The sequence below is a fragment of the Centroberyx gerrardi genome, chromosome 9 (assembly GCF_048128805.1).
Source record: "Centroberyx gerrardi isolate f3 chromosome 9, fCenGer3.hap1.cur.20231027, whole genome shotgun sequence".
Lineage (NCBI taxonomy): Eukaryota > Metazoa > Chordata > Actinopteri > Beryciformes > Berycidae > Centroberyx > Centroberyx gerrardi.
Genome location: NC_136005.1, coordinates 11,686,347 through 11,701,580, shown reverse-complemented (window position 1 = coordinate 11,701,580; position 15,234 = coordinate 11,686,347). Strand labels below are relative to the sequence as shown.

General features: G+C 41.1%; 1 protein-coding gene across 1 annotated transcript; it reads right to left on the bottom strand.

Annotated features, from left to right (window-relative positions):
• Nucleotides 1–3,954: 3,954 nt before the first annotated feature.
• On the bottom strand, nt 3,955–13,382 carry atcaya (ATCAY kinesin light chain interacting caytaxin a). Its single transcript, XM_071921811.2, has 12 exons — nt 13,306–13,382; nt 10,358–10,416; nt 9,942–10,190; nt 9,133–9,306; nt 8,270–8,372; nt 7,871–8,002; nt 7,241–7,327; nt 6,460–6,558; nt 6,141–6,176; nt 5,821–5,892; nt 5,607–5,674; nt 3,955–4,033 (listed from the first exon to the last, which is right to left on the bottom strand). The coding sequence occupies exons 1-11, from the start codon at nt 13,380–13,382 to the stop codon at nt 5,641–5,643; spliced, it is 1,122 nt and encodes a 373-aa protein (XP_071777912.2). The 3' UTR covers nt 3,955–4,033; nt 5,607–5,640.
• Nucleotides 13,383–15,234: the final 1,852 nt, after the last annotated feature.

The window sequence follows — 15,234 nt, the reverse complement described above, 5'->3', positions numbered from 1 at the left end:
AGGACTCCTGTTCGCCCGGCTCACATCCCAGATAGGCTTTAGGTAAAGTGTGTCAAGGTAAAGTGTGTTAAGGGTGTGAGGGCAGTGTGAGCTCCAGTGAGAGTTAGCGAGCTGCATATTTCATTTATGGCCCAAATTTGAAGGGACACACTTTAATCAGGACAGAGGGTCAGCTGTTCACACGTGAGTCTGCTGTATTCTCTGCTATAGTTGTTCCAGTTTGGGGATTATCCATCATGGAGGTTAGGGATCAAGTCAGTGTTTTGAGACAAGGGGCACTGTGTGAAAAGTATATGAAATAACTGAGTTGAGTGTGTATTCATTTTGAGTTATAATAATAATAGTTACTTTATTTGTATAGCACTTTTCTAAAAACAATGTTTACAAAAGTGCTTTACACGCAATAAAACACAAAGAGACGGTGATATAAAAGTACCACAAATAAATAATAAAAAGTATGGAAAATAGCAAGAAAAACAACAAATGGTAATGAGTTGTCTCTCCTGCATGGGCAAACCAAAAAATAAAAAATAGAAATAAAAGGCAATACAAGAGATACACAGATCCAGCTAGAACACAAACAGAGATACAACTAAAAACAGAGAGCATTTTACATAAAAGTCAATACAAGTTGTCCCCTAAATGACAGTAATAAATAAGTAAATAAATAAAAAGTAATTAAACCACAAACACAAAATGAACAATGAAATGGAGATACAACTATTAGGAGCAATTCACATAAAAGCCTGTATAAAAGTGTGTTTTCAGAAGGGATTTAAAAGATATACAGTATATAAGTTAGATAAAGTATAACTGCCTAGAAGTAAATCAATCCATCCCATTTCCATTTGCTATCACTCCCACTTTCTCTGCACCCCCCTACCTCTCTTTCTTTCTCTGGCTGTGTGTGTGTGTGGTGTACACGTTTACATTTGTGTGTGTGCATGACTTGCGGATCCTGTTGCAGCTGACGTAACAGTCAGGGGTTCAGTATCAGGGTCAGTGTGTGAGGGAGAGGGGAGCGTTGGGGGACTCATGTGATGGAGGCGGTGTTACGGATATGGAGGCGTCAGAGCGACAGTATTCACCGCCTCTCCTTTCATCCCTCGCACAGTGAAAACATTTGCCGGGAAACTCCAGAATCTACGAGGGCTTTGTGCAGTCTGGGCAGCAGTACAGATTGTTCTGTGCAGGACATTAATAAACAATGTTTGTAGGTTTGTTACAGTGGATCACTGTATAATACGCTGCTGTATAATGCCTATTATCCTGACAACCTGATTCAATCTGTTTTGTTCAATGCTTTTTATTGATCTTCAACATTATAGTCCGAGAAAAGTGTCAGGAGTACAGAGTAAACAGACCTTTTAATGAGGAATCTGAAAATTTCATATAAGGGGCATCAAACTTATGTAATTGGAAGACTAGAAATTATCTTGTCTGTTGGGTGAATATGCAAGAAGTATGAAAACAAACGACAATATTGAGGGATTGTTGGGTGGAACAATTTATTTATTTACAAGGCATTAACTACGATCGCAATCTAAAGAACATCAGAACTATGAATAATAGATAATCTTTCCCATTTGAATCTGAGCAAAAACATTTTTCAACATGTTATAACAGACAAATGGCAAGCCAAGTCTTTGCATTCGTAGCATTGTAATAACAATATAGATATTGTGCTTTTTATAGTCCAAATGAAATCATGTACAGCTGAAAGAGGATTTTGGATTTATCATGTCAGTGATTTCCCTGGAAACTTTGCTGATAATATTGGGCATGAGTTGATATAATAAACCTGTACCCCAAATAACTAAGAACTGAAAGGATATATTCACTTTGTTTTCCGTTAATCATTTGGTTCAGAAACAGGCACTCAGTACAGCTGATAACAGACGGACTTTCTCACAAGGAATGACAATTCTCTTCGTAAAATACCATTGCAAGCTGAATCAGCGTGCTGCCATCGACCCAGGACTGGTCCAGCTACATGGTAAAAGTAAGTATAAAAGCTCAGGTTCATTGGTGTGAAAATAGAGCAAAAACCAATAGAACTGAATAGAATTGAAATGCTGAATCTTTTCTGAATATTCCTACACCAAAAAAGGCAAAAGAGCAAGAAGAGAATTAGAAGTGAGATGGCACTTCAGAAACAGGCATTTCATGACTCCTATTTATTACACCACAGATGCATACAGTCTGCATGTCGATGCCCTATTAACAGCTACCCAACAATGCATGACATCAGTCATGCTGATTTGTAAAATAAGAACACAAGTTACATTTTGGGAGGGCAACTGACCTCCAAAACATAAATAGATCAATTCTACACTGGAACTATTTAAAAGTCATGTGACAACCAAACGCAATAGTGCAAAACAATATTAACAATACACAGGCGATACAATTATGCAGTTCTTTACAAAAATAAAAACTCTTAACTCCTCCACCCTCCTGCTACCATGTGTTGAGTGAGTGTTGAATAGATGGAAGACGTGGGAGGAAACTAATGGATCCCCAGAAGGCGCCCAATCCAAAATTCATTCGGACATTTGATTTTTAAATACCGAGAACATGTTGACATGCTCCGACTGTTCCTCGAAAACAAAGCATGGCACAAAAAAAACAGAGGATGTCGCTCCCCTGATATGCACAAAGCCTTTGGAATCACAAAATAAAAATCAAGCTAAGCTACATGAACTTTATCTATCAGAAACAAGATGAATATAGTTCTTAGTTCTTTCTTTCACTCCTCTCAGTGACCGCCTCAGTCCTAATATAGTCAATGGTAAGAACATGTTTTCACAATCAGAGTTGACACCAAATGTTAGCAGGCCACAAGATGCGACTAGAGATCGCCTTCCCGCGTTCTACGTACGAGAAGAAGGAGGCACATCATGATACAAGGTACAGCATAGATGGATGGGCACAGACAGTTTTCAGCAGAAAGTATCACAGAGCAGATGTGATCAGAAAAGGACAATATCACACGATCCCTCGGTCAGCGAACGTTAGCGACAATCGAAAAAATGTCAAGATCTCAGTACAGCATCAGGAGGGAACATGAAAAGGCCGACGATACAGCACTTATGAAGCAAAATATAAAGATGAAGGCATCTGATGTATTGGAAAAGCATTATTATCTACAGCATGAGTTAACCCTAATGGCCCAAGCTCACTTCTGTTCCTCAGTGGTAGATTTCATACATCATTCATGTCAATTTGTTGTTGTAAATCTCTTATGCCAAATATTCAACCTTTTCACAACAAATACATGAACATATCGCTGTTGTCGGGTGAAAACCTTGTATCTCCAAAAAGTCAACTTTCCAGGAACCCCGAAAAACAGCCTTGATTTCAGATTGACCACCATGTATTTTTCAGTTTATCCAACAGGTTTTTAAAAGTATTCATTAACACAAGGGTTGTAGAATTTTCTCCACCCATAGAGGAGCATGTAATCCTTCAGCTGAGGTTAAAACATGAAAAATACCAAAATTGGAGTTACAAGGTTTTTTTTTTTACCCTATAGAAATGATTTTTTAGTTCAGATTCAAAACCTTCTTTTCCTATGTTCTGGCTGAGTTTTGTTTTACTTTTCAGAGTAGTCCAGGGGAACTGATGAACTGATGGATGATGCAACATGTCAAAGTAAGCCATTCCATAGATCTTAACATAGAGCAGCGTAATGAATCGATGAATTCAGCAACAGTTTCCACGACGAGACAGTTCTTGTAAATTAGCAGAGTGCAACAGTGGGAGCAGCGCCTTCCTTCGTATGTCCTGAACTTGCAACATAAAACCCTCTGGGAGAGAGAGGGAGGGGGAGAGGGAGAGGGGGAGGGAGAGGGAGAGGGAACTCCTGCCGGGGGGGAATTTGAAACGGGACATTCATCATCTGGATGGACAAATGACGGCACCTATCTTCAGCTGGATGTTGGTGAAATAAGGAAGCATCTTTAGAAGTGTCGGCCCTCTGCTTCTCACTGGTATAAATCAAATGCTTCATGCTCCACACGTCTGTCACACACTGCAAAAAGGAGAGGGGAATGTTCTTAGTGGATGATGGGATACTGGGCTGTCCACAACAGGAGAGTAAAGAACAATTTACTGCCCACCTTGTTAAACTCAAATAAATGTATCGTTACCCCTTGTCAATGAAAGAAAATGCATGTGACTTTGACTCTGCCTGATCTAGGAGATGAGGCAAATTGAAACAGAAAGCCAGTTTGCATGCTCGAACCTATTACAAACCATTTCCACAATAACAAAATTTTGACTTCAGTATAAATGTCAGAGTATCATGAAACAGTACCACAGCATTTTGGAAAATATTCTGGACTGTTTAGAATTGAGCAGTTTCAAATTTCTGTTTTGATTTGTTGGCTGGAGATTTTGAGGAAACATTTTACTGTCCACCTTGTTAAATCGATCAAACGTATCATTCCCCTCGTTAAACTCAAACTCAGAACTCCAAGAAATATGTTTGTGTGACTTAAAATCTGGAGAGCCAATCTGCATGCTTGACCCCGACATGTAAAAGTCAGCTGGATGCACATGCAGTTTTGTCACGTCATGGTTTCCGTCTCGGATCAGAGTTTAGATTTAGATAAGGCACTAATTATACTACAGTTATACGAATAAATCGAGTTTTTCAGGTAGGATGTATTTTTCTGACATACTGTACAACTTCCCTTCCCTGTCAGGAAGAAACATACAGTAGGAGCATGATTTTCTGTTAAAAAGACTGTACAATATGTAAATAAATACATTTGACAAGTGCTTGTTCTTGAGTTATTTTTGCAAGCTGAAAAGAGTACAATGACATTAACATTGATTACTGAGCATGAAAAAATCAGGTACAATGGTAGCCTATTTCAGCATTGGTAGCCCATGCAACACTAACGCAAGCACACGCACACGCGTGCACACACACACACAGACACGCACACACGCACACGCACACACCCACACGCACACACACATACATACACTTGAGAGGGGTCTACAGTGTAAATGGAACAGTGTAATGGCCATGGTGTGAACCTTGGAGAGTTGAACAGGTGTGGATTATATAACAGGGAGTTTAAATGATCACTGGTTGTTAAGGGTGAAATAACAAAGTACTGTACTTAAGTAGTTTGAAGTAGTTGAGTATTTCCATTTTAGGGAAATTCACATATTTAATCTATTTCAAAGCAAATGGCCAACTTCCTATTACATAACAATAATCCAACACCTGCAATTACCCTGATTACTTTAAAAAACACATAGCATATAAGGAATAAACTAATAATAGTTAATAAAATAAAGAACCTTTTCGTTTTCTAGACAGCAAGTATAAATAGTGAGGATAAGTGGACCGACATCTGACAATCTGAATTTAGCCCACAGATATTAAACATCAAAGACGGAAAGTTTCCTCGCACTGAAATATGAGAACAATATATTTAACACGTATAAGTGTTGGTCAGTGGTTGAACATCTGCCCAAGTGGTTAAAATGCTCCTCTGTAATGAATGGGCTGCTGAGGATCCATTCCCACAGCACAGAGCCACCTTGTGGCTGATATGAGAAATACAACAACAGTGATGTCACATTACCTTTTAACTGGATAAAGCAAAGGCCAGGAACTTTTCATAATCCGTGATCCGCAAACATTGACTTTGGCCTGGATATGAGAAAACATTTTTAGAACATTGAGAGCTTTTAAAAAGTCACTACAAGTCTATGTTTTCTGGTGTGATAAATGCCTTAACCAATCAAATGTGTTAAAAAAAAGAGGTATTAATCCAGGGAGGCAGGCAGGATAAATACCTCTCAGCCCTTTTAACTGTCTCCTGTGGGACTGACTGCTGCTGCTCCTGCTGTCTCTGCTCCTGCTCCATCCTACACACACACACACACACACACACACATTAGAATTCAAGTAACAGATCTGGGCATGAATTAAAATGTGCTCACTGCAGGCAGTTGGGCAGATGCCCAGCTGGTAGCAGAACCAATCTTGTGTAGTCAGTGAATTCAACTAAAGTGCTTATGCTATGGTTCATTTTGAGTACAATTTTTGTATGAGTAATATGTATGAGGGGATGATGTTATCAAAACATAGACAAGAAATGACTGATGTATTTTACCTCTCTTTCCGAGCTTTAATCCTCTCCTCATCAAATCTGAAAAAGAGTCACACTGTTATTTCCTCATTCAAGAGAGAAAATCCTGTCATCCCAGTCCTCTTCAAGCAATAGCTAATCATATTTAAAATTTATTCAAAGTCTGTGAATAATACGATTATCATACTGGACTTGTTCTCTGGTGAATTAAATCCTTCAGTCCTTGGGAACGGCTAAATACTTGTGAGTGAATGGATTCTGGAAGCCATCAGCTCTCTGATGTTGGGATTGGGAGTCACTTCTTACAGCTAACTTCCTCCATCTAGTGGTTAAAATTACTTACTGCACCACACACTCTGGGACCTGCACATGCTCCATGGGGACGATCTCTGCCAGTTCATCCAGACTGTGGACGTACTGGATCTTATTCATGAACTTCACGCTGCAGAGGACAACAGGAAAACAACAACAGAACCACAGTTATGATCAGATCATTACTGATGCCACTGCTATGTGTACAAATTAAATGCAAATTACTCTATATCCATTTTGGGGCCAAAAAAAATCTGTTTTTCTGAAGTTCATTATTCAATATCTGTAAAATATACAGGATCAGGTCTGTAAAAAATGTATTATCTTGTCAACCAACGACTTCAATTACCTACTATTGTTTAAGAATGTACCAAAACTGAAAAATAACAGAAGGGAAGGAGCAGAGCATTGGGTCCTTAGCGTAGAAAGGACAGATGCTCTTTGGATGTAGGTAACAGCTGAGTCAGAATAGGCCAATGCATGGAAAGTCTTTGTAAATATACATTAAGATTCAGCCAAAACTAGTAGTTCGCGGGCAAAAGAAAAATGTCCAAGGCACTCTGTGTCATTACAAAAATTAAAATGCCTTTATTTTACACGGCAAGGATAGATTAAAAGCGTTGCACCAGCAACCAACACGCTGCAGCCTAGGGAACACTAATTAGTACCATAATTTGTTTTAAATATGTGCCATCAATCATTTTGTGAGAGTAGCTGTTAGTTGTGACTTTTTTTTAAATAGTGGATATCTCATCTGGAACAAAACTCTTCAGTTGTTTGTGTGTGTGTGTGTGTGTGTGTGTGTATGTCACCTGATGAAGGGTCTGGATATGGCCAGCACAGTGCGTATGAACCAAGTAGGATGAGCGATGACCAGAGACTTCAGGTTCTTCCTCAACCTGCCGTCACAACACAAATAATCAAATCAATCAGCAGAGAGTTTGGTCAGTGTTGGCTAGTTTAAAGGAACATGGCCAAGTATGTGTAGTTGTAAAGTAACAAAAGACATTAAAAGTATTACAGAGCTTTTTGATTCATGCACAACGAATCAAATCTTTTAATAGAGAACCCCATAGCAAATGCAGCCTGTGAGTCATCCCCAGTCTCCTGCTGACGGACAGCAAATGACAAGCTCCATTACTCTCCCTTTTGCATCTGCCATGAACTCAGTCAGTATTAATGTCATGCATGTCTGTACTAAGTGCAGGCAGCCTAAACAATCACATTAGTCACACTGTTTAAAGTGGTTGATGGTAAACAGCACTCAGTGGGTATAAATAGCAGGGTAGGCCTAGTAGATAGTTCCGTTCAGGAAGGTAACAGTCTTTTTAATCTAAGTACTTTATGTTTTTATACACAGGAGATAATGATATTCTCCCAGGTCTGCCACAATCAATCAATATTGCAGAATATTCTCTTGCTAATTTCTCTCTGATTCGTACCTTCTGTCAATCATCTGGTAGCACTTCTTGAGCCAGCTGATCCCAGGCATCTTACTGCGCGGAGTGGCTCCGTTCATGTAGATGATCAGGTAGTCTTCAGCCACCAGCATCTCCAGGCTGCTCACCACGTACCTGGAGGAGCAGGGAGGCGCGCTTTGTTATGGGGAAAAGCCAGGACTTCCTTTGGGCGACCTCAAAACTCACAATCCTACGTACGCATATCTGTACATAAGTGGTGTGGCATCAAAGCTTCTGCTGACACAAATTAAGGAGATGAAAAGAGTATTGAAGGAGAACTAATAAGTGTACGATTCTGCTGAAAAAGGTTCCATCTCAAACCTCGAATTTAAAGAACCATGACTCAGAAATGCGATTTGCTGTCAATAGTGTCAGACTCACAGGAAGAGGTTTTCCATGATGTAGTGGTAGTCTGCGCAGCTGCTGTCAGGCAGGTAACAAGCGGAGAACACAATGATGGCGTTTAGGCCCTCGCCGTAATAACCTGAAGAGAGGGAGAGAGTGACAGTTAGCGGTGAATAATGCCTCAGGCGAAGCAACGACAATTAGATGAGACACACTTGCTAATAAACTAGAGGCAGTAATCCTTTTACCTGAATGCTGGTCTTACTGGGTCTTTACACTTTAATCTTTAACCTCATCTTAGTAAAATCAATACCATTCTAAAAGGGTGTTCATGGGTAAATCTTATGAGGATATCACTGTAGAAGATTATACCATAAAATGTTCCAATAGAGATTATAAACAAGTTTTTTTTTGTTTCATGCACTATCACCAGCTAGGACTTTTTTGAATGACCTTCATTGTAAATAAACATATTAACCTGTATGTCAATCATATCTCACAATATGATTTAATCCGCAATATGGGGTTCACAATTCGATTCAACCACGATACGATGTATAAAAGTTCAGTGACAAAAAAGTCTGTCTGTGCAGAATTATGTTTATATCTGAGCCACAAATATTTCTAGCAATGGCATTGGCTTGCTAGAATGTAAACAACAATTTAAAAATGTCATTACAAAGTGCAAATAATATAATTTCAATGAAGTGCTTGTGAAAGTGTGATGGATAAACCGTCTCATCTGTGATTACTACAGCAGAATAAAATGTAGCTAATATCACGACTAATTTTTCTGCCCCGCGATATGTATTGTCACATTTTTGTATTGCGATATATTGAATTCCGATATATATCGTCCCATCCCTAGTGTCTCTGCTGCTGAGTGAAGTGACACCAACCTCCGTGTGTGATGACCCGCAGGTAGGGTCGGATGACCTGCATGTCAATGCGGTGCTCCTGTTCTCCGATGATCACCGTCCTCCAGAGACGTCCGTTACCGCCCGTCCCGTCCTCGTCCGCCTCCCCTGAACCGTCAGCAGGACCCGCTTTGGCCGAGGCCACCGGTGTGTCGTCTGGACAGACACAGAGTTGGCTTTTGTTTTTGATTCTGTGTTGGAATATGTATGCTGCACACTGTGGCTTCCTTGGAAAATCAAAATGTAATTGCTAGAGCTTCCTAGTTGTAAGTGTATGTGTGTGTGTGTGTGTGTATGTGTATGTGTGTTCTTGTACTTTTATCCTAGACATTCAGAGTGAGGACATGTTTGCAAAGTGAGGTCATTTTGGACGGTCCTCACTTCTTCAAGAAGCTAGTTTAGAATTAAGACTTGGGTTTAGGACTAAGGTTAGGTAGGTTTAGGTTCAGGTAAGTGTTGATGTTATGGTTAGTTTAGGACTAGGGTTTAGGATTCAGGTTAAAATTGGGATTAGGTTTAGGTGTGGGTCAAAGTCAAGATTAAGGTTAGTTTAGGTTTAAGCATTAGGAAATTAACAAAGGCCTCACAAGTATAGTAAGACAAATGTGTGTTTGTGTGTGTGTACATGTGCCCGTATGTGTGCACACTTTTGAGGACAGCTTTCCAAACCTCAGCAGGAAAAAGGGCTATTTTGGGGGCTAGAGGTTAGGTTTAGGGTTAAATAAGGGGAAACGTAAAGGAGTTAAAGTTGCAGACAATCAACATGTGTGTGTGTCCTCTTGACCCCTAACCTTCCCACTCCAGGTCGTTGCCATTGGTGATGAACTCCAGTGAGTCGGTCTCATCGGGCGTATCGATGTCGTCCACATTAATATCCAGGTCGTCGGGTGTATCCAGGAAGTCATCTGACAGTAAAGAACCCTCGCTTTGGTCCAGTGACAGGTTCATCTCCGGGGCGACCAGCGTGCGCCGTTTACGGTGGGCCGAGGTCCCGCCTCCTCCGCCTTCGCCTGGGCTCACATTCAGGGAGGTAGGGGGAGCTACAGTAGAGCCAGAAGATTAAATTAAGCCATATAGCTTGGGTATATGATCTATTCACTAATGAGCAACACTAACTCTAATTCTAAGCATCTTGTATCTTTGCCACTGATATTCCTCATACTCATAATCCAGTATCAGTGATTCTGCAGTCCCCAGTTTCACTTACAGGTTCTGTCGTCGGTGAGACCACAGGAGGACTCCATGTCTCCGTACTCTGGTAGTGGTCTGGAGGGAAACATACATACATATATACTATGAGTAATCTGTGTACGCATGTCCAGAACTGTGTCTATTTGAGTAGCAAGTCATGATATGATGCTATTAAGAACTTTAGGTTGAGCATTACAATGAAACGACGATGCCACTTGGCCCAGTTAATAGACTAAAAGGAACCCTAATAGACTTAGTTAAGCCCTATTCCCCACTATACACTATAATGATCTGGCCTCGCAGTGAAATGTAACATTATAATTAGGATGGTGTTAAATAGACCATGCCACCACTAGTCAAGGCAAGCGTGTTGTCACTGATCTGGCTCAGCATTACAAAGAGGAGCGAGCAGAAGAGGATAGAGACGGTAATTAACGTCTCTCTGGGGAGAAAAGAAGATTATAGGGCTGCTGCCAGGCCGGGTATGAGACGGAGGAGAGAGGGAGAGGAGGAGAGATGGAGGCAGAGATGGAGGCAGAGATGGAGGAGGACAGGGGAGGAAGGAGAATGGAGGATGAAAGAGAGGGAAAAAGAAAAAGAGGGGGCAGAAAGAAAAGAGGCAAGTAAACCCCCCCCCACCGTGTGCCTCTGTGTGCAGACGCAGAGAGGCTGTTCTGCCCTTTATACTGCATGTTATTTACTGTTGACACCTAGTAAATAAGGAAGAGGGAGGCGAGGACAGGAGGTTAAAATCTTGCTCTCCATGTGTTTGTGTGTGTTTGTGTAGCATGTGCGCACCTCTGTGTTTATCTGTGAGTATGCAAGGGCATGCGCAATTGGGCAAAATGTGCTTACATGTGCATGTGTTGTTTTGTGGGCATCAGCAGCATCAAATACAACCAAGGAACTGAGAGAAAACACGGTTGTGCCACTAAATGGTGAAAAAAGCGACAGAGACCGAATGCTATATTGCAGTGTTGTACAGCAGACAGGGTCTTAGCGCATCTCCACATGCTGCATCCCTGTGTAAGCCAACCCCTTCATCCTTCCCTCCGCAGAAGGACAGTGTGTGACAGTGTGCTCCTCCTGAGTCGACAACACTGGCTACAGCCCAGGGAAACCGCACCAGCAGACAGCGAAGAGCATTGATGAACGATCCAACCCTATTCCCTCAGGACTCCTGCGGTGATTACCATACCGAGGCTGCCTTTGTGATAAATAAAGCCCTTTTACCTAAACACGGTTACAGCTCTATAGGAAAAGAGATTTTCTTTTAACAAAGAGTGCGATAATCTCTTTTGTTCCTGTCTGTGGCTACTTTCTCCGAATGACGACGACAGCTCAAACAGCAAATATCAGAGGGTGAAAGGATGATGCTTACCTTATGGGAAGAGCAGAGGGCTGCTTTTGTCAGAGCCGATTCAAATGAGCTGTTTGACTTCACACACCTTTATATGCAGTGCCTTTATTCATTCCCTTTCCTCTCAGCCGGTAATAGACAGCCTGGGGCAGAGCATCTCTAGCTTAATGATCCATATGCTGCTGGCTTTTCCTCCTCTGCTTTCTCTCCCTTCCTAAGCCAAACCTGCCTCCATTTTCCTGGTGATGCTGTGTTGTTGACTGGTGGCTGCTGTTGCGTCACATGACGTAGGCTGAGACCATTTATGGAGAGAGCTACACCTGCTCCCTGGCTTCCTGCCTCCCCATCTGACACAGGAGGGAGGGGCAGAGAGAGAGAGAGAGCCCACTGCTGACACTGTCACACCTCTCGCTTGCTCTTTTTCCACCCGTCAATCTTTAGAAATCCCTCTCCCACGCTATCCAGGCTTTACTGTTTATCAAGAATGACTTCTTTCTCTCCTCTGAGTATTCTCTCTCTTTCTCTCTCTCTGTTTCTTCCTCCCACTCTGGGAAATCATTGATCAACTGTCTTATTTCGGTGCCTCTGGTGGTGAACATGAAATTAAATGTCACACCTTGATCAATGATGAGGACCACCTGATAATCTCTCTATATTAGAGGCTAATCATCCCGACACATTCAGCAATCGTGAATTAATTAATACCGCTCTGCAACAAAATATTCCCACAACTTGGTCCCATGCAACTGTAGATGACAACTAATAGCTAATCAATGTACACACACAGTGTATATCAACAAACAAATTAAAGTACTGCAGCATCACCACAATCAGGTCTATTCCAAATGCACTAGTCAAGCCTATCTATGCCGGCCCAGGCAATTCAATTCAAGGAAAACATGCTATTTGCTCATTATGCTAAAATCAGTAATGCATATTATGATGAGGATTACAGGAAAACAGCAGTATAAACAGGATGTGACTGTACAGCCTCCACATTAACTATTCTCTTCCACTTGGAGAGGGAGGCATGAACTTGCATGGCAACGAAAGGGAAAATAAATATAATAATACAAACTATATTTGTACAGCATTTATCTTGCCTGCGATGAAATAAAATTAACAAAACAATCATCAGCTATAATAAATAAAAAATAAATAAATAAAAGGGCTTCCAAGTCCTCACATAGTTTGAGTGATCGCTGAGTAAACATCAAGCTGAAAGCAACATGGTGCTGCTGGCTCATAAAGACTTGCTCAGCAAAACTCTGAAATCCTGTTGGGCCATTAATCAATAATTAATTGCATTTATCCTAATCAAAAAATGATGCTCTCTGAAACTAAAATGTGCTGCATGGAACACAGTTCACATGCACACACACACACACACACACACACACACAACACACACACAGCTAGAGGAGACTCTACCTATAAGCATGCCTGTTATTCTCGCTCAGCTGTCTCAGAATGTGAGTTATTAAGATAAAAGTATTAGTGCAGACAATGAGACGATACCAATGCATGAGCCAGTTGGCCATGTTTGATCCAGGTACAACAATAAGAGAGATGAACAGATGATGATGAAGTTAAAGTGATCCCACCTGGGGAAGTCTTCATCCTGCCACTCGTCTTTCACCTCCATGTTCTCCATTCGTAGAGTTGCCTCTGTGGTGCCCATCCCTAGGAGGGGAGAGCAGGGGCCTGGAGGGGGGAAAGAGTCACATTATTTATTAATGATCACCGTTTACAATCACAGAGGAAAACTGTCTCTTAAAATGATACTAACTCGACAGAGAGTTGCATGCATATCATATAATTTAGAGCTGCGCAGCAGGAACACAAGCTTGACTTCAATGGCAAAGTCAACATCGTAAGAGGATTTTACCCAATTAATTCACTCTCTTTATCATTACAATTTAGGGGCTGAATCTACGTCACATGGTTTTTATCCCCCTCCCCACAGGAGCCCATGTGAGAGGCATGTGACGGACTCGGACAGGACCCTTTTCTCTGACCTCAGCTTTCCTCAAAGTCAAACACTGTGAGGTTCCTGGGTGGAATTCAAGAGGCCAATAAGGGAGGAGAAAATTCAAACCTAATCCGTCCTCACTGGTCCCTAATCCTCCTTGGCTTGAGTTGATTACTGCCTTTTTGATCAGTATTCAGACTGATTCTGTATGTCACCATCACAGTATAGCTGGTGAAATGGTATTATTTACACTTTACACTTTACTTCAAGCCTAATATTCCTTAATCTATGCTCAACAATTAGAAGAGAATTCACTTTCACTCAATGATTGATGCCTTGGAGAGTTTTTACCAATACATTGTCAACACACTGACTATGGCGGCATAAAGACGCTCTCCACTCCACCACATTATAAGGATTTTATGCTATAAACGAGACGCACTACCGTAACACAATAGTCACACAATAAAACAACAGTAGCACAGGTATGTTTTAGCTGGCGTCCTTGTGGTTAACTGCATGAGAATAGCCCTGCGGATATTTAATTGGACCTAAATTCCTGTTCTCTTTGTAGCGCTCCGCTCATGTGTAACAGCAACAACGCCTGGCCAGGTTCCATTGAGTGACTGAGGATTCCCAGGTTCAGGCAGCAGGTTATATTTAGAAACAGACACTCTGAGGGAAGGCGTGCATGGTAAGTGCTTGTCTGTTGTTGGGGGCTAAGGAGACAAATCACCCTCTCTTAGCAGTAGTGCATATAAGTACAGAGCGGGTTTAGTGACCACAGTACAACAAAAAAAAATGGAAATGAAAATAAATCACAAGAGTTCTGCAGGAAAAACCCAATTTGATCATGACAACTAGAGCCGTCATTCTTGTCTGAATTGCATGATGATGATGATACTGATGATGATGATGATGATGATGATGATGGTGATGATGATGTACTTGCACTGCTTGGATGAACGATGCGACATGGGTTCCTATGAAGTATTTACTATTTATGGGAGTGGTTTTGGCAGCGGCGCTCATGTGGCTGAGTATAAACTGGGAGACAACAGCCTTGCCTCACACTGAGGCAGCATGTCACTGCAGGCCTGACATCGCACATGGCCAACCATTTTCAAATTATACTAACTAGTCTAACAAATTACACAAATTAAAAATGAAGCCAAATCCACTAAGAAACCACACTCAAAAAGTCAAAGTCACCAATTATCACAGCTGCCAAACCCCAAAAAACAAAATGGTGATGTGTAGTGAACACTCTCAATGGAGCAAGTGTGGGGAGGAGAAAACAGCTGACATCATTATTAATCATTTATCAAAGATGATGAATTTACTTCTACACGCCATTGTTTACATACTTCAAAAAAATGGCAATAGCTGAAAAATACAAAAATTGTAATTCTAACTGGAAACATTCCAGTGACCATTAGAAAAAACAGAATCTCTTATACACTGAATCACTGCTGAATGTGCAGCACATTACCATCACAGAATAAAACGGCCCCACAGCCTTTCTATCCTAAATTGAAGACATGACAGAAACACTCAAATG

Excerpts from the sequence above, each read along its gene's own strand:
- atcaya (XM_071921811.2), bottom strand. The coding sequence starts at position 13,382 with ATGGGCACCACAGAGGCAACTCTACGAATGGAGAACATGGAGGTGAAA. Across the intron at positions 10,417-13,305 it reads CAGGATGAAGACTTCCCCAG|ACCACTACCAGAGTACGGAG; the intron begins GTGGGATCACTT and ends GTTTCCCTCCAG. Across the intron at positions 7,328-7,870 it reads TACCAGATGATTGACAGAAG|GTTGAGGAAGAACCTGAAGT; the intron begins GTACGAATCAGA and ends TTGTGACGGCAG.